Source organism: Canis aureus, chromosome 14, assembly GCF_053574225.1.
Source record: "Canis aureus isolate CA01 chromosome 14, VMU_Caureus_v.1.0, whole genome shotgun sequence".
Taxonomy (NCBI): Eukaryota; Metazoa; Chordata; class Mammalia; order Carnivora; family Canidae; genus Canis; species Canis aureus.
In genome coordinates, this window is record NC_135624.1 from 11197451 (window position 1) to 11218384 (window position 20934).

Here is a 20934-nt window from a genome sequence, read left to right on the forward strand (position 1 = left end):
TTACATGTAGTATTTTATATTTTATTTGTATTATATACAACTATATATTAAATTTGCAACATAATCAAAATTTCATTGAGTTATAGATTTTAGAAGGGATACCACTTATATTACAGAGCTAATCCACAGAGGAGTCAGATTGGAACCCAGGTAGTTTGTCTCTGGAGTCTGACTTCTTTCCTATTGGCCCATGTAGCTGTACACAAGCAGCTTCTCTCTGGCTAAGAAAGGGACCGCCCCTCAATCAATAACAACTGCTATCAAAATAGTTTCTTTCATATCACCATGATATTTTCTGCTTGTTGCAGCTAATGGCCCCCGACTTCTCTCCCCACTCCAACACTAAACTAACACTACAAAGCAGAAAAGTGGCCAAATTTCTCTTGCTCCTTAGAGTACAGAGAAAATTCTGTCATGTGATGTTCTTAGTCAATCAAAATAACTGCAACAGAGCATTTCTGTTCAAAGTCTAATTCTGACCCATCAGTTATTTATGGGTATATATATATAGCAATCAATATACAACCTTTAGGCTATTACCTTTGGTCTTGGGAGCATTGGGTTGAAGTCTACAGAAATTAAGGGACTAATATTAGTTCATATAACCATTTTGACATGCATTTATTAAGAGCCTATGGTATACCAAGTGCTAGTTTAAGTCCTAAGGATAGAGCAGTGAACAAGACAGACAAAATCCTTGCTCTCTTGAAGTTGTACCCTAATACAAGGGTTGGCTAGCTTTTTCTATAAAGGGTCAGATAGTAAATAGATTGGTGGGCCCTATGGTTTCTAGTACTCAACTCTCTGCCTGTTTGTTGGGAAAGCAGCAATATACAACATATAAATGAATGAGTGTAGCTGTGTTCAATAAAGATTTTATTTACAAAAAGAGATTGCAATTCAAATTTGACCTGTGGGTCATAGTTCACTGAGACCTCTTCAAATGGGTCATCAAACGCTTTTTCCAGACCTTGTGAAAAAGTTAATTACCACAGTATTTTCCTTAGATGACCCATTAGTAAATTTATTTTACTGCCATTTTAACTAGGCCAAGGTTAAATATTTATTCAGCTATTTTCTTTTCAAGTTAAAGAGATCTAGTGGCTCAACTTTGAGAGCTGCCCTTTTAAATCTATTTCTGTCTGGAGATTGATGCTCATTGATTAAACTGTTCCTGAACTGGCTTAAATTTGCAAATGTACATTGAAGTCCAAACAACAGGTGTGATAGTTCCTGACCTCTGATAAGCAGATGATAAAGTGAGATTAGATAAGAAATGCAAGAAATTTGTTAGGGGAAATGCCTGTAAGGCAAAATTTGGAAGAAGATGGAATCATCCAGGAGCACCTTCTGATTAACATGCAGGTCTAATCACAGTAAAGAAGAAAGGGAAGGAGAAGAGACTGAGTGAAAGCCATAGCCTCCAGGGCAGTTGTGAGAAAGTTCAGCAAGGCTAAAGGAAGGCCTTAGCCAAAGCCATGTGTCAAGGGAGTCCAAGAGTTCCCAGGAGCAGGCTAAGTATCAACTGCCACAATGTGTCACTGGGTAGTAGTAGCCACTGGGAATTGTACCTTTTGTACCAGCACAGAGATGGATTTCAGAACACAGCAGCTGGGGCCTCTGGTCAATGAAACCCCCACAGTAGGAGATGGGAAAGATGCATTTTTATGGCTATACAAACAGGCTCCACAGCTAATTTTCTTTGATGGAAAATTAAGAAAGAAATGGGTTAGACAAGTTTTGCTACATTAATTCAAGTAAGCTCACTAAAGATAAGGACTGTTTTACTTATTATTGTATTTTGTACTGTATCTATTAAAATCTCTTTCTTTCATCAAAGAGATACCCAAAATATACCTTTTAAAATTTGGTTAACTTCTATCCCTAAACCTATGGTTCCTATATAAATAATTATAAATTAGAGGAAACTTAGCCTAAATGTCTAAGGAACTGCCCTATACTTATAGCACCAGCAAGTGGCAAGGACAACATCAGATTCCAGAATCACATGACATGATTTGTAGGCACATGGTAAAATGGTAATAGTTGGTGGCATCAGCGCAACAGTAATAGCAGCAATGTCTTTATCACTTACAGAAAACATTCAGTTGCTGCTACTAGGTTCACATTACTTTGGTTTTATCTGATTCCCATCTTACCCTCTGCTTGGACCCATTTAGTGTCTATAAGAGAGAAGTGAATACTGAGAAGGGTAGAATAGAGAGAGAGCCAATAAAGAAAACATGTAGACTCTGAGTCAGACTTCCTGTGGTCAAATCTTTGCTCTAATATTTACTACTAGCTGTTTCACCCAGGATAAGTTGCTTCTCCTCTCTAGATTTCAGTTTTCACACCTTTAAATGAGGGATGGTGATAGTACCTACCCCATACAATTTTTATTAAATTACTAAATAGCTAATATATATGAAATTGCTTAGAACAAAGCTGAACACCAATTATTAGAGGTGAAACTTAATGGAGCTTATCTATTAGGACATCTCTAATCAAAATTGGCCTGAGGTAGAAGCCAGAAATGGACTTAGGTGACAAGAAGGGACATAATGATGTCTGAAACTAACTCCCTCATAGGGCATATTCAGAAAGAAGACCTGGAAGTAAAGGAGATGTTGGCACTAACTGATAACAGAGTGAGAAAAACCCTGCAAGCGAGACTAAGGAGGAAGGTACAGGTATCAGGTGCTGACACCTAATTCTCACCGCAGTGGCTGGCAGGGTTATTTAGATGTGCTCATTATCTGTTTCTTATCTGATTATGATGCTTACTGAACACACAAGTATTTTTAAATGCATTACAGTAAAATCATGTTTTGGCTACCTTTTGTTACGTTCAAGTCTAGAAGGTCTAGAGAGAGGACCAGAAAGCACTAAGCTACTTATCTTTATAACACCAATCATCATGTAAAAGTTAGAACACAAAAATATGTCACAAAACCATTGTTATAAGTTCCCAAACTGGGAACCCTGGGTGGTGCAGTGGTTTGGTGCCTGCCTTTGGCCCAGGGTGCGATCCTGGAGACCTGGGATCGAATCCCATGTCGGGCTCCCGGTGCATGGAGCCTGCTTCTCCCTCTGCCTATGTCTCTGCCTCTCTCTCTCTCTCTCTCTCTCTCTGTGTGACTATCATAAAAATTAAAAAAAAAATTTAAAAAGTTCCCAAACTAACTGAGAACTGGAAATCAGTTTATGAAAAGCAACACATACCTATGTGAAACAAAATAGGATTAATATGGGAGCAAAAACCTAGGAGCATACCTGCATAGCACAAAAGGATCTACTGGTCCTTCTTTATAAAAAATACTTAATATAAAAGAATAGAGTGCATTTAGATTAAGGAATAATTTAGGATTCATTTTGTAAATTTGCCCCTGCATCCATACTTGAGTGCCCCTAAATGGTCATGTCTAAATAGAACATGTTCTGTTGCAAAGGGTCAACTAAATAACACATGTATATACATTTGCATGAAAATGTTTTGGAGCATGACAGCTATACAGATAGCACAGACAATTGGAAGACATTAAAATGAAGATGAACACTCAGGATTTACTTCTTAATGTAGGACATAGTTGGTCTGAGCCATTGTCTTCCTTCTCTACCTCCCCCTCATGGCAAGTTCTGACAGATTTGTGATTTTTAAGATATTTTCCAGGTTTTAGCTGTCTTAAAATTTTTCTTGGTGCATCTAATAAATTTTTATTGGCCTCTAATGACTATTTAGTTTTAGCTGTTCCCCACAGACAGGTTTTTTTTTCCTATGAATTTTCTGTACTCTTTTCCATAAAGTACCTATCTCTTAGCCTTAAGGATCCAGAACAAGTTGTTATCTCTTAAAATCTTACATAGCATGCATCTTAACAGTTTGTGGAGATTAATATGCTGATGGTGGGATTCCCCCCATTCCAACATACACAACTCCAATTCCTAGGTGGAAAGAGAACAAAAACAAATCAAAACGATTTGGGGGATAGAAAAAATAAACCCCTGTCATGTAGGTCATTCAATCTTATAACATAAATGAAAAAAAATTTCAACTGTTCACTCAAGTATGGTAGTACTAACTGTGTTGCTCCAGTTTTTGAATATGCAGAATGCTTTGTAGAAGATGGTGAGAAATTCTGTTCTTATAAAAATAAGAGAAAATAAACTATCACTTATACTACCAGAAGTCCATGTTTGCAGATCACCAAGCTTGCTTCGTTTGATGATAAATGATTAAATAAAGTCTCAGACTTTTTAGTTATAATATGTAGTCTTCCCTTTCTCATTGCCTATGGTTATCTGATAATAGGGTGCAGCGAAAAATATTTTCCAAAGTCCATGTGATCCACTTCTCCAGTATAATCCACATTTAAATTATTATTTAATTAGTCTAATTATTAGCATTACTAATCAAAAGGGATAGAAAAGCAAAAAAATGAGAATGCCCCCACCTGAGTGCCAGATTCAGTTCACTAGCTATACCAATATAAGAAAACTGTTCAAACTTTTCTGACCTCTGTCAGCTTTAAATGGTTTTCATAAAAATCATTTGTACCTGGGAAAGTTGCTTGTATAATATATAATTCTGTATCCATATAAACTGTCATTGTTATTTATATTTAAATATCATTATATGATCTATGACACCATTAACAGAAATGAAATAAAATAGAAATAGGGTTGCATCTTGTTTTTGAATTATATTATTAAAATTAATTTAAACAAGGAGGCCATTAGACTGAGGTGGCTCTAATGCCTTGGTAACCTACATAAGTAAACCAAAGCCTAAAGCAAAGTCAGTACATTTAAATCCAAGCAAATAAAAGTCAAAAATAATCAATTACAGCCAACCAGGATCCCTCAAATAAGGCAACTGGCTACAGTCAGTCAAATCATTGCTTTGCTTTGCTTCTGTATCTTCTCTATTCAAGCCTTTCCCTTAGCTCCCACAGTAGAGTTCTCCTAACCACTTTGAGCTAAGTGCTGCTCATTATGAGTTGATGGATGCCCAAATAAAGTCTTGAAAATTCTGATGTGCCTCAGTTTGTCTTTTAACAATATATTTCAGCTTTGCTTCCAGAAATCAGTTACACTGAGATACACTTATCCTCTGGGTTTCAGAATGGTAAATTAAATAACCATTTCCATAGTGCAAAGGGGACCGAGAGATCATCTTCATATCATCAAAAATATTTCCACTAAACTGTAACGCTAGGTTTGTGACTGATGATTAAAGGGCATTTTACTAATATGTACTGAGATTAGTATGACTGTAAAATGAGTTTTAATTGACTTCTCATAAAATCATGAATAAAAGAATCTACACATTGCTGATCAGTTCATTTGGATTTTCCTGCTTGTCTCCTGAATGCACCAAACCTCTGCAGGTGCCTTTGTGGCTAGTGTCTTACTAGAGATGAAACAGGACAGGTCAAAAATGTACATCAAAGGCACCAATTTGACCCAAATGGCTATTCTGTTTGACACATATCATATCACAGTTGGTAGCTGCGGTGTTTGTTTGAATTTCAATGCTGATTAAGCCCTTTGCCAGTCCTGTTTTTGCAAACATGCAAAGCTAAATATACCAATCCTCGTTAAATAAAAGAAACATGCATAGCACGTCAAGCAGTCATTGTTGTTATTACCAATAAACAAAAATGTATATGTTTCCCCAATCTCAGTGATGAAATGTGCTCTGTGTTTATGGAGAAAGCTAAAGGGGAAAAAATCTTCTCAGTTAAGAGTTTGTCGACTCTGGCCCAGGGGTGTACCTGGGTCTCAACATCTGTCAGCTTTCTGGTCTGCTCTGCAGTCTGAGAGAGGAGGCTGGTTCCTATCTCGAGCATGGTGGCCGTGTGGTTCTGAACTGCATTCTGCTGTATCTGGGCCATCTCCGACTTCATATTTTCCACAATGTAATTCTCAATCTGCAGGAGATAAAGGACAAAACATACTACATTATAAGCAAAGTCTCTCAGTTGGAGCATGTAATATTTACAATGACAAAACAAGACACAGCTGGCAAATTAGCCATCTGGCAGGGATCCTCTGCATTTCTGGGAGTTGGGAAAATGGGAGCAGAGCACACAGGAATCTAGTGGCTAACAAACTCCTAATATACCGATACATAGATATAATCATGACAATGATAATGAAAATTTGTACGTGGATAGTGCTTTCATGTTTTCTACAACTCCTTCAACCCTCACAGCAAAGATGTGAGTGAGGCACGGATGGCCTCATTGTTTTTTTATGGGGTTTTTTGTTTGTTTGTTTTATTTGTAGCTGAGGAAACAGAATTAGACAAAGGTCAATTGATGAGCCCAAGGTCACCCAGCAAGAATGCAGCAGTGTTTGCACGATATTTAAATCAGTCTTGGTTCTCTGGTCTTTTCCTTGTACCATACTGATCAGTCATCTTTGAGAGAAATTCGGCCTCCTGCTTTCATTTCTGTAATGAAAAGTAAAAGACCATGCTAGGTTAGGGGAATTACACAAGCAGTGGGAGGAGGGCAGATGCCCAAAACACAGCTTTTAAGGGAATGGTAAAGTGTAGGCAACAATATACTAAATGGGTTGCAGAGCCACAGAGCCAGCTAAAACCATTCTCTGTGCTCCTTGGAAAGCTAAAAAAAAAAAAAAAAAGAAAGAAAGAAAGAAAGAAAAAAAAAAGGCACTGGGAAAGTATAACCCATAATGCAGCATTTACCCTCCTCACCTTGGGTAACATTTAGTCCTCTATGGTGCCATCTTAGAGAATACTATGGTTGTAAAATAAATTGTTCCATGGGGGCCTGGAAGAATTATTACGTGACTTACTGGGAGGGAGGCTGCTAGACACCAGAGAGAATAAAGTTGAGCATAAGCACTGTTAGAAAAATATAGAAGAAGCCTACACCTTCCTGTCAGTGAACTCAATCCACCATCCTCCCCGCCCCCACATACACACACACTGTGTGGTGACTACATTTTATTACCCAATTACACATATATGGGGAAACTGCATCCCAGAGAAGTCAGGTCCAAGGCCACACACCACAAAAACAGCCAGACTTGGATTTCAATACTGAAGTCCTTAACTTTCATACCAACACTCTTAACCACTTGATAGCTCTGCCAAGTTGTGCTTCACAAACCGGGTTCCAAATCATTAACAGCTACGTGATTTTTACTGATTTAGTGAACCATAATAGATCCACTATTTTATAATCCATAGAAACATTATTGTCATGTAATAAATATAATCTAAAACTAAATTCCCCTTTGTGAAAGTTTGGCAACTCACTTTCTAACACCATCTTTTGCTTATTTCTATTTATCAAACATAAATCTGCCCCAAGTGAAAGAAAACGAAAGGTCAGAATCAAACTCATATTGTTATTAATAAATTCTGACTATGTTCTTGGTCAATATAAAGTAACTCTCCTTCATTCTTTATGTTTAGATTAGAAGTAGAGGGGGGAAAATCAACCTACAAACATTTATTAGGAAACAAATACAACATAGGTTAGAATAAATATCTATAAATTATCTTGACAAAATGTAAGGTCTCTAACTTGGGTTTATTCCAATTGCGCTAGAATATTCAAACAATGATGGAAAGGTGGTGGAAACAAGGATAGGTCAAAGCATCAGATATCTGTTGTTTTGGATTCTGTATCATTTAACTGTATCTGTATCTTTTAACTTTTTTGGGGGGAAATTGTGAAAGGGTATATTATCAAAAATGACAGGTAAATCTCCATCATGGGTTAATACCCACCATATATAGCTGGCATTTATCAATTGTCTATGTGGTAGGCTCTGAACTAAGTGCTTTCTCTTTATAACAGCACTTAAACCTTACAACAAGTTTACGTGGTAGGTATTGTTACAGCTGCTTTATAAATGAGACTACTGAGGCCTAGAAAATCCACAGCAATGTACCCAAAAGAAACAATAACTCAACTCCCAATGCCAAAATCCATGTGCTCAATCTCTGACCTATTCAGCTTAGCACTATTTAATTACTCTGTGCATTTTATTGTGTAGCTCCTCAACCTTGTATATTTATCAAAATTAAATGAGAAGCATTTTTAAAATGCAGATGAATGTATGACATACCAGAGCTTCGAATCAGAATTTTCAAGGGTATATACTAAACAACTATATATCTTAAAATCTTCCCAATGTAATTCTGACTTAGGCAAAGACCAGTGCTTCTCAAAGTGTGGTCCACAGAATAACTGCATATATGAGACCTGTTTGTGAACAGTCTGTCATGAAATGAAGAAATTGTGCCAGACTTCAAATTATCTATGTCGCAAAGCACACTGTTTCTACAAATATAGTATGTACATGTGTGTGCTTGTATCTGTGTATAGGAGTAAGACATTCTCAATGAAGAAAATGATGCTCTAAAGCTTTTGCTCACATTCATTCTGAAGTTTCTTACCTTGTTTGCAAAATGAAAACAATTTCCTTGAATAGCAGTGATTTAGATCACCAAACTTATTCAGTGTCACACACCGTGCTTATCAAGAAAGTTCAAATAACAACTTGGTTTCCCACGTAGATTTCTCTACTGAGAGACAATTCACTGATAAGTGAGCTCCAATAAAGATCTGCCTGATAATTATATATCAATTTCTTTCTTTCTTCCCCCCCCCACCTTAGGTAGGCTCTATGCCCAATGTGGGCTTGAACTCATAATCCTGAAATTAAGAGTTGCATGTTCTACCAACTGAGCTAGCTAGGCATCCCTATATACCAATTTCTTATGCAGTTGGTTAGTGGGAGTTATTTCCCAGAGCTTAACTTGCTCTGGGTGTAATATAATCATGTGTTTCATTCTCCATAAAGGAGGACACCATCTGGGACAGGGTTAGTACATCAAGGTTCAGCTACTTCTTTGTGATCCTATCTTTGTTAGCTTCTATCTATTCTGTATTAATGCTTTTTTTTTTTTTTCTGTGAAGTTAACACCAGCAAAATAAAAGAGCTGCTTTATGTAGGCATTCATCCCAATTCTGCTGACCTGTTGTAGCAATATAGTAGGTCTCTTACCTATACTAAAATTCTTATTTGGGCTGCCGTGATTAGTAACATGTCTATAACTCTAGTTAATTATTTTTTAATCAAGTGGGGCTGTTCTCTCTTGGAGTAACTTTCTTTTAATGCAAAAGATAATGGCACATTTAAGAACCAAAAACCAGATGTAGTTGATTTAAAAGGCTGACGAGGGAGGCAGAAGGCAATACACAATGTGTGATTAATAAGGATGGCTACTTTGATCTTATCTCTAAACATTCCTCTGTAGATGTATAACTGTGAAATACATATTGATATGTGTCATATCAGCCAGGTTCAGAAGAAATTTGTAACAAATTCAATTGTCTTCATATATTCCCTACCGGTTTTAAAAATATGTACACAGAATATGATGGCTACTCCAAGTTTTAATATTTTAGAAACATCTAAGATATCAATTTGAAGCTTAGAAGTTGCTGACCACAGACCTAATAAATTATAAAGTAGGGGTCTCCCAATTTGAATCATAAAATTATTTGACTCTATTGCCATTCTCAGTGTTTGACTCTAGATAAAAGTACTGGTCAAAAGATCAGCAAGATATGAGATAATGAACAATGAGATAATGAGATAATGAACAATGAGATACAATGAATGAACAATGAATGATGTTTAAGCACAGAAATCATGTTAAATTTGTAAAGTGATTTAGTGTTTATAAAAATCTGTCATACACATTGACTCGATTCTTACACCAACCATACATGGGGAATATTGACTCTACCTTATGGTTTAAGAGATGGAGCTCAGAGACTTGACAGAGATAAAAGCAAGGACTCAATTCTACCTTCTGATGTTCCACTAGCCTCAGATTTGGGGGAACTGCTCTGTTATTGGTTGGGTTGGTTGACTGATTAAATAATGACTGATTTCCTTTTTAGTCAGTTCACTGAGAATTAATTTACTCATTCCTTTGAGAAAAACATGCATCATTACAGGGTGATGACCTCATTCTGCTTTACCATATTGGAGGCCAAGTCAATTTGAAGGGACTAGAGGCTCTAGGGCCAATGATGCGGAAGGTTTACTTTGCTAGCATGTTTAATACAATGAGTCATTAAAAAATTCTTTCATCAGTTCCTACCTTTTTTTCTTAGTATGCAATATATAACATGTTTGTTTTCTTCTACCCACTCTATTTCTTGCAAGCTATTCTAAAATATAACAGAGAATAACAACAACAGCAACATGCTAAGCCTCTACTAAGGTTAGGTATGTACCTGACTGATTCTTTGTTAACAGTCTAGGCACTATATTATTTCCTCATTTCACTGATAAGGAAATAGAATAAGGGAAGTTAAAATAAATTGTCTATGATCACACAATGAGTGGGTGAAAAAGTTGGTAGATTGCTTTGAAAGAGGCTAAATGGCCCTGCAGGTTGTGCTCCATTCTAAAGGACAGTCACTCATCAAGCACAAGCACAGTACCACTAATGTCATAGACAAATTCCAGTAACACATAATATTTATGCAGGAAATACATAAAATGAAGGCTACTGAACAGATGAGGAGAAACTTGTTCAAAGATAGGTGATTTTTCTTTTTTTTTAAATTTAATCATTTCTATAGATTGATGGTTATTCTATTCTGGGAAATGTTATAGGTGGTAAGAAAGCAAACATACAGCCAACTGTGTGACAAGTTGCATTTTTAAATAAATAAAGAAAAGAAGTCAAGATTATCAGTCATTTGTACTTCACTCATAAATCACTTGCCCATGTCTTTTGCCCAATGACTACTAGAGAATTCATGTTATCATTTTCCATACTGAGACAGTTTCTGAAAGTCTTCTTACTGGGTCTTCAAAATTCTTGCTGCTTCATGTTCCTGAGAAAATCAAAATCTGTGTGATATTATGACATGTCTTGCATATGAAATGCATTCTCTATCATTTCACTTCAAGGGCTCTCAAACAACAGCATATCTTAAAGCACAAAAAATAGAATTTCTCCGTGTAATTCTTAAGGAAAAAAAAAACATTTTAAGCCCTATAAAAATTGACAAAGGCATTGTTCACTTAAAATATGTTGTAGATTAAGTGGACTCTCATTGAATGCTGGTACATATGGTATCACTCAGTTATGGCAAAGCAACCATGAAATAAAGTGAAAGGGTAAATATGGGAAAGCAATAAAAAGGTAAAACAATGCAAAAAATGTCTTAAACATTGATAGTTTTATCTAATATCATTGTTTCATAAATCAGTGGCAATATTGAAAATATAACTACATCTAGGTTTATGGTTTTATAAAAAAAATGGCTTAGGCCAAATACACTGTTTGCAAGAATTTCTATTATTAGATCTTCCAGTATACTGCTTCTTTTACCAAATGGTAAAGTACAATTGTCTCTTTAGACAACAGATCTATTTAGCTGACATTTGAAATAGTTTCTGTACTGATATGCATGACATGAATCCCATTTCTTATTTTGGTGTCTGAAGGAGCATTTACTATTTATGGCAGAAAGAAAACCATTAGAAGAATAAACAAGCTAGAAGAGACATTAAATATTATAAGCTCCCCTAATCTCATCTTATAGATGAGGTTAACTGATATTCAGAGAGGTTACAGAAAGCAAGGTGAAACAATTAATTAATGTCAGATGTCAGGCTGTGTCCCTTCAGTGTGTGGGAAACTCAGACTTACATCATCAAGCTGAGCCAACAATAATGGCTGCCAGTATTATTGGCCACCCTTTTTTCCCAATTCCTTGCTTCCTGCTACTTGCTTCACTTCTGTAGGCTCCTGATTTAAGGCCCCCATTTTATAATACCAATTCATCCTCCATTAGTTTTCAGGGTATTGACTTTGTTTTCTGGACTCCACACTTACCCCCAGCATGGATATCCACCAGCTGGCTGCTCGTCAGTCACCAAGCCTCAGCATCCTCCTGATTTTATTCTTTCTATGCATCTCCCAAGTGGCAAAAACTAGGGTCAGAGTCTAAAACTGGTTCAGGATTATTAACTCTGCATCATGTCAGTTTAGTTCTAGCAAATGTGTGATAAATGCATCCTACGTACTAAGCCTGATACCAGATATTATGTATACAAAGAGATGTGTCTTGCAGGAAATAGAGATGTATAGATGAGTCATTTCAATAGAGTTGGTAAATTCTCTGATGGACTTTACCTTTGACTGTATTTCTTCCTATAAATATTATTATTTCTGTTTGACAGGGAGAAGCTCTCAGCTATTGACAATAATGTGAGGGGACAATTTGTTATATCACTTCCAACAGAACAGTAGCAACACTGTCACTGAGGCACAGGGAGAAGTTAAGCTATCAAGAGCAAGCCAGAATATATCATATGAACAAATTCTTCTGCAATAATTTTTCTTGGTTACAACTCTTTTAAGACCACACTTTTGTGGTCTACCAAAAAGTGGTCCATCACATATACAACCCAGAGTTGGGTCAAGACCCAGGAAAGTCATTCTCTTTTTATATAAATGAATGAGATGTTTCCTATGCCAAAACACACTTTACTAACCTGGAACCCCTCTTTTACACTCACCTTCACTTACATTCTCCTTACATCCCCAAAAAAAAAATTCTGAGTCATGATATTTGAAAAATGAGTGCCTGCTTAACTTTTCCCTTTATATGTCCTTAAAGGCAGATGGTATATAAAAAGCACACTCAGTCAGGAGTCAGGTTATCTGGATTTTAATCCAGGTACTATTGTTGATTTACTCCATAAACTTGGGCAAGTTACTTAAACAATTTGGGTTTCAGATCTGCATCTATGAAATGAAGGTCTGGATTAGATTATTTCTAATGTTTGAAGCTCTCAAATTCCTTGATTTAAAATTTCCCTTTTAAAGTATTAGAGTATGAAAGATTTTAATTATAGAAAACTGAAATATGGATGTATATATCTACATCTGTAGCATGTATAATACATATCTTTAATGGCAATTAGGAAACTGTGGTATAGGAACACTATACAAAAGCCTTGGATCAAGTTTCCATAGCAAGCACATCTGTTTTAATATAAAAAGCTAGAATTTCGGATTTCCTTAATCTCCAGGCACCATTCTGTCCAAAATATACTCTTTGTCTTTCACCAACACAACCTGGCTTTTTTCCTATGTTTCTTATTTTAACGAAGGGCTCCACAATCACCTGCCCATTCATCCAAGCCACAGGGAGTCATCTTTTCTATTCTTTGCCTTCATTTTCACCATCCAATTAGCACCAGACTGTGTTGGTTCATCTCTTGAAGAGTGCCTGGGTCTATCCCTCTTCCCACTTCTCTTTCACCCTACCACATCTCTTTATTCTCCTGGGCACTGACTTAGGTCAGACTCCTGTCATTTTTCTTGTGAATTTTTTTTGGCCTTGTAACTGCTCTCCTGACTCCAGGTATCCTCCAGGCCATTACCCATGGCATAACCAGAGGGATCTATCTAAAGTATAAATCTGTCTTCATCACACCACTGCTTAAATTTGACTTCCAGTGATTTCCACTACCTGCAGACAAAGTCACAACCCCTTAATCAGCATAGAAGAATCTTTATGATCTGTATTTAGCTTCCTTCTCCCTACTTGTACTCTATGCTCCAGTCACATCAAATTATTTTTCTAAACACACATTATTTTCTTTTGTTTCCATGCCTTTGCACATGGCTTTATTCTAACTGGAATGTTCCTTTTCTATTTCATCTTCCCTTTAAATGGGCTAGGTCCTGTTTTCCAAACTAAATTCAAATTGTTCCTCCTCAAGGAAACTTTTCATGACTTTCCTCTCTGTAACATCCTTCCTTTGTACTTTTTAATTTTATTTATTTATTTATTTATTTATTTATTTATTTATTTATTTATTTATTTATGAGAGAGAGGTGTAGAAGGGCAGAGAGAAAGGGAACAGGAGAGAGAGAATCCCAAGCAGACTCCCTACTGAGCTTGGCGTATGTCGTGGGGCTCCATTTTATAACCCTAAGATTATGACCTGAGCCAAAATCAAGAGTCAGATGCTTAACCAATTAAGCCACCTAGGTACCCTTTTCCCTTCTACTTCTAGAGCATCCTGTGCCTCTTTTTCTTCATAATAGCATTGTCTTTAGTACACCTTAAGCTCCTTAAGGGCAAACAACTGTTCATCTTGGTATCACTTAATGCCTGGCACTAAGTAAATAAATAAATTAGAATAAAATTTAAAAACAAAATTTTTAGGTAAATTCTATACCCAATATGGGGCTTGAACTCACCACCCTGAGATCAAGAGTTGCATATTCTACTGACTGAGCCAGCCAGGTGCCCCTCAAGTAAATTTAAATAAATTAAAATAATACACGAATCAATGAACTGGTATATTAAAATACTCAGCCTCCAGTTGTGAGCTTAGCCTAATTACGTTTGTTTCTGAAAGTACAAAATATCACAGCATCAATTATTCATGATGCCTTTCTTAATGTCAATGGGACCAATGTAAAGATGTAAAAGTAGATCTAGCTGAAGACACATATCCTCACTTACTGGACCTCATAACCCCATCTTGTCTAACTGTACCTTCCTTACTTTTCTCTATCATCTTGTTATAGGTAATTATTTATTTTTTTTGGTAATTATTTAAATTAAGCAAAATCTAGCAAACACAATGAAAACTAACCATGTTTTAATCACTGAGCTACACAATGGAAGAAGAAGAATGAATAAAACTTGGTTCTATTGCTTAAGACTACCTGTAATACAAATATGTTAAAAGTGCCAGAATAAGGGTACAAATGTCTGCCAACTTGCCTGTCTAATGGGGTAGGATGAAGGAAGAAATGAATCCTCTAAGTGAGGGAATCAAGGAAGTCTTCCCAGAGTCAATCTTAAATGAATATGGCAGAGAGGAATTCCATTTCTTACATCTGCCTTAACACACAAAAATCTGGCCTGAAAAACCTGGAGGATGGAGGATAAAGAGGAAGCCAGAAAGACTAAGACAGCATGCAAGGAGCTGTGCTTGCTTAGGCAGGATGACATTCCTGACTACCTCCATAGCTCCAGCATGCAAGGAGCTATGCTTGCTTAGGCAAGATGATGTTCCTGAACACCTCCTGGAATGTGCTGTTCAGGAAATCAAGAGATAAATTGGTCAGAAGCATGCCTTTGGAGGCCACACACATGGCAAAAACATGCCATGAGATTTTTAATATCATCAGATATCAGATTCATTTTGTAGGCTCAGGCAGATAATTTCTTTGCACTTTACCGTATTTTCAAATACACTAAGCATAAAGTTAAGCCTTTAATAACACACGTAAGCATGTGTGTGTGTGTGTGTGTGTGTGTGTATTTACTTGTACCCATGCTCTCATACACATATATTCCCCTATTCCCAACCTATGTGTGTCAGATTCTCCACTCATATCTTGTCATTTCACTGTAGTTTCATTAAAGGTCCACTTAAAATCACCGATGCATTACTTTCCCTTGGATGAGTTATATTTTATGTTAAATTTAATCACTATAGATAATAGCTGTTAAACAGTCATGAACAGCTAGAGTATTCTATCTAACAACTGAGAGCCTTCTTTCGGAAATTCTGAATTTACACTTAGAGAAAATGGATGAGCCACAAAGCAACTTTGTACAAATTGTTTTTATATCAATTAAAAGTGATAACTTATAAAATAAGAAAGATACTGTTTGAAACAGAAAATTGAAAACGTATCTCCCTTTAAATGATTTTTTTTTTTTTTAGTTTCTTGCTTATCTAGAATGAAGTCTAACTCCTTGCATGCTACATAAAATACATTCTGATTCACTTAAGAAAGGAGCCTCGGTGTCCATCGAAAGATGAATGGATAAAGAAGATGTGGTTTATGTATACAATGGAATATTACTCAGCCATTAGAAGTGACAAATACCCACCATTTGCTTCAACATGGATGGAACTGGAGGGTATTATGCGGAGTGAAATAAGTCAATCGGAGAAGGACAAACTTATATGTTCTCATTCATTTGGGGAATATAAATAATAGTGAAAGGGAATAGAAGGGAAGGGAGAAGAAATGTGTGGGAAATATCAGAAAGGGAGACAGAACGTAAAGACTGCTAACTCTGGGAAACGAACTAGGGGTGGTGGAAGGGGAGGAGGGCAGGGGGTGGGGGTGAATGGGTGACGGGCACTGAGGGGGGCACTTGACGGGATGAGCACTGGGTGTTATTCTGTATATTGGCAAATTGAACACCAATAAAAAATAAATTTATTATAAAAAAAAAGAAAGAAAGAAAGCTTTGACATTTTAACTAGTGACCACTCTAGCAGACAGTAAGCTGTGGAGGGTTGATGGGATATAAGAGACTCTCCAAGATAATTCTAAGAAACATCTTCTGCAATCTATATTCTTTTTCTCATATGAAAAATGACAGTGATGCAAACAAGTAGTTTACAATATTCAACTCTTTAAAAAAAGATTTATTTATTTATTTACTTATTTATTTATTCATGAGAGACACAGAGAGAGAGAGAGGCAGAGACACAGGCAGAGGGAGAAGCAGGTTCCCCACAAGGAGCCCAATGTGGGACTCAATCCTGGATTCTGGGAACATGCCCTGAGCCGAAGGCACCTCTGAACCGCTGAGCCACTCAGATGTCCCTACAATATTCATCTTTAAAGAAAAACTCCTGCATTAAATACTGTAGGCCAGATCATGCAATTTAAATACTTAGCACATGACATAATAAACATAGTAACAGAAGTATAAAAGCCTTAATAATCAAGAGATTTATAGATTTTTCAGGAATACCACTACTAGGTAGAAAATTGCTGTCATTTTACTCTTGTACTTTATATGAAATTGTAAGGTATTAGCACTTAAAATATGACCCTGTTCCAATAAAACCCCTCTGTTTAACATTCTGACTTTTTTGGCTATTATCTATCCATATATGCTGCTTCTTTCCCTGAGATAAAGTTGATGTATTTATCTTCCTTCTCTTCCATCAGTCTCTTAAATGTTGGGTTGCTTTTTTAAGAATTATCTGTCTTTCATCTGCTAAAGCAAGGCAAAATCAATGGTAAAATTATATATGTGTGTGTGTGTGTAAGCACATATGTGTGTGCGTGTGTGTGGGATTATGGATTACTCAATGGAACATACAATAAGTTTGTACAGGCATAAAACTGTCAATGTCATTGTATAATAAACATTCCAAAGTATTATGTGTGAGGTCTAACTTTTCCTGAATAATATTTGTTGAGTAGTTCTTATTTAAATTACCCTTGGTCCAAGAACTAGAAAGATTATTAGGATGGAAACAGTTATTCAAAGCCTAAGAAAGGGACAGAGATTGCTAACATTTTATAAGTGATATGAAATCCCTATTTTTCTTCATTTGCATCAAGGACTACAGACACTGGGCAGTGTTTCTTCTTTCACAAAGACCACTTTGGTGCCTTGCTGATCCTTGTTGTATCTCAAGTGCTATTGGAAGGGAGCCCAAATTACCATTACGGTGAATTAGTCCCTCTTAGAATTAACCACATATCATGAGGGAGAATGAAACTAAGCATAAATAACTGTTAAAATACCTGCTCTCATTACCATATATATTGCTGGAGGGATTTTGTAAAAAGCCCTTTTAAAGATTCACTAATCTAGTTTTGGGAGCTGTAGATCACCTCACAGTTTTCCTTCTGGTTTCATTCCCATCCCCACAAAACAATGACCATTCAATATCTTCCATAACTGAAAAAAGACTGGTCTGATTTATTATGAAGTCTAAAATCTTGGAATTTAGAAATATCAGACATCATTAAGCTCCCATCAAGATTTAGGATCTTCGCTTTGAATTTTTTTTTTAGTAAGAAATAAAATATTGCATAGACAACATAAGCACTCTCCATATACACACCAAAATTAACCGTTATCTTGAAATTGATATGGACTTATACTACACAGGTATATACACAAAATAATAAACTGTATTGTCTAGCATATTTTCAAGATTTATAAAAATGTTACCTTATCATATGGTTTATTCAACTCTTTCATTTTTTAATCAACATTGTGTTTTTAAGATTGAGATGTGTATAGGCAGTGTAGTTTTATTATGAACTATGGGACTGGCTCAGGTTTCATAATTTCAACTGCTAATATAATAGTCTTGTACTCCAAGGCCTAACTTCCTCTGAAGAGAGGAGTACAAACTATAAACCCATTAACCTGAGTTCTAAGAAGAAGCAAATTATTTCTCAGCATCTCACAAAACCCCTAGGATTTCTTCTCTAAGGAGCGGAAGGAAAGCTGTGTGATCAATATTGTCTTGTTTATAGAATCTATCTCAAGAATCTGTACAAATAATTTTTATCTTTAGCAAATAGTTATTTCCCAGCAAGAGCAATTAGGGGGTTGAGAAAGGAAGAGAAACAAGAAAACAAGTTACCAGAACTAAAAATTAGTTCTGTAGTCCTCAAACACAAGTTACTAAATTAAAATTTTAAAATAACCATGAGCATGGTTATAAAGGCAGCCCTTCCAACTTCCCAGGTAGGCTTCCATTGAAAAGATTATATAGTCTAGATTTTAAGGCACAAAGGAACTAAAATGTACCAGCATTCCATGACTTAAAAAAAAAGAAACAAAAAACCCCCAAAATCCAAAAACCTTTCTGCTTAACATAGTAAGCAGTATATAAAATGGTATATTTATTTAATATGTTCTCAATTACGATAAATGTATTCAGACACGTTTGTATGTATTGGAAAAAGAAAAACACTGAATTATGAACAGTGCCTATCTGGCTGATGGGAATACAGGTGAATTTTATTTTCTTCTTGAAATGGCTATTTTCCACTTTCTTAAAAAATGAGAATTTAATTTTATATTCAGAAAAAAAAAGGAGAGAAAGATAAAAATATGCTTAGAATGCATTTGCTTAGTGGGAAACTTCTAAACACCTGGCAATTCAGTAGTGGTGTGGTCAGAGCAAACCTGGAAAACAGACTGTGATCCACAGACATGCCCCATTGGTTTCACTGGTTTATCTCCTCTAGCCCTGCCCCTTATCCCTGGCTTTATGAGAACTAAAGAAAACGGTAAAAGAAAACAAAAGAGCAGAAACAAACTCAGGTAGTCTATTCTGAAGGGGAAAGGTTTTGTGGAAAGCCTATAACAATAGCCATTATCTACTGAGCACGTCTGTATGTCAGCCAATGATCCAAGGTATTTATATACTTTTCTTAAAATCCTCACAGTGATCCTTTGGAATAGACATTGTTACTATCTCATACCGATAAAATGGTAGAAGTGCTGAGAAATTAAAAAATGTGATCAGAGTCATAGAGACCAAGTGCTGAAGCTGGTATTAAAACTTCAGTCTGTCTGATGCCCAGATCCGTTCTCTTTCCACTGAAGTCTGCCTCAGCAACTTGGTTACTGCAAGGATCACAAATGGGCCATTTCCTCCCCAGATCTGTCCAGCTGAAGTATTGTTTGGCTAACCCATCATTTTAAGTACAGTGTCAAGCCTTCAGCCAGGATGGATAAAACTCCTGGTCCTTTGAGATATATTTTTTTAAGATTTTATTTATTTATTCATGAGAGACACTGAGATAGAGGTAGAGACATAGGCAGATCCCTGGACCCAGGATCATGGCCTGAGCCCAAGGCAGACACTCAACTCTTGAGCCACCCAGGCATCCCTTGTCCTTTTAGATATTAATATAAGCTGTCTTGATCCTAAGTCATTGCCGCCAGTTTCGGGGCACCAAACTTTTGCCTATCGCCTTCCAATGGTTAAAAACAAACAAACAAACAAACAAACAAACAAACAAACAAACAAAAAACTCTTCATTCACTTGTTCTCCCTTTTTTAAATACAATGAAAAATCTCTTTCACCACTATCACGGTTAGGAATATTGACAGAATGATTGGATCAATATGTAGTTGGCCCTTTGAGGCCTTCCTAAACCATGCATAAAGTAATTATTTATTACGATGAGGTGACTTATTCATTCTTCAGCTTATGATGATATGCTATTTATGGCCTAATTAACTATCTTTGCTGAAAAGTATTTTCTTTCATTTATTCAACCAACACAGAGATATTATCTTCATATGGCATATGGATTAGTATCATGCTTGTTCTCCTGTTCATTACACCATCATCCTTTCAAACACAAATGTCAAGTGAATACTCATTCTGAAAACTTATTCTCATACCTAGAGTGTACCCTACCATTGTGACTTAAAAAATAGCTTACCAAACAAAATTTTATCAATAATCTTTAAACAGGGGCGCCTGGGTGGCTCAGGTGGTTGAGCATCTGCCTTTAGCTCAGGTCATGATCTCTGGGTCCTGGGATCCAGTCCAACATCAGGCTCCCACTCAGTGGTGAGTCTATTTCTCCCTCCCCCTCTCCCTGTGTAATCACTGTCTCTCTCTCTCTCTCTCTTTCTCAAGTAAATAAATAAAATCTTATTAAAAATCTTCAAACAAACTTTTTTTCCTTTTCAGAATAAATGTTTTCTAGGTTATAAATTAAAACATACTGAACTATATCTACATTGAAACTGCAAAACTGAAATACATTTTGCTAAAAAATTTTTAGTTGTAAAGATAAACTCAAAATGGATGAAAGATCTAAATGTGAGACAAGATTCCATCAAAACCCTCGAGGAGGGGCAGCCCGGGTGGCTCAGCGGTTTAAGCACTGCCTTCAGCCCAGGGCATGATCCTGGAGACTCGGGATCAAGTTCCACATTGGGCTCCCTGCATGGAGTCTGCTTCTCCCACATCAGGCTCCCTGCATGGAGTCTGCTTCTCCCTCTGCCTGTGTCTCTGCCCCCCTATCTCTGTGTGTCTCTCATGAATAAATAAATAAAATCTTTTTTTTTTTTTAATAAATAAAATCT

The 20934-nt window shown here is 36.3% G+C and overlaps 1 protein-coding gene across 10 annotated transcripts in view; it reads right to left on the bottom strand.

Annotated features, from left to right (window-relative positions):
* Positions 1-20934, bottom strand: part of ANGPT1 (angiopoietin 1) — a 356334-nt gene that overhangs the window by 91612 nt on the left and 243788 nt on the right. For all 10 annotated transcript variants that reach the window (XM_077846955.1, XM_077846956.1, XM_077846957.1 and 7 more), the window contains one exon: positions 5775-5930. In XM_077846955.1, the coding sequence (XP_077703081.1) occupies positions 5775-5930 (156 nt within the window). The remainder of the gene's footprint in view (positions 1-5774; positions 5931-20934) is intronic.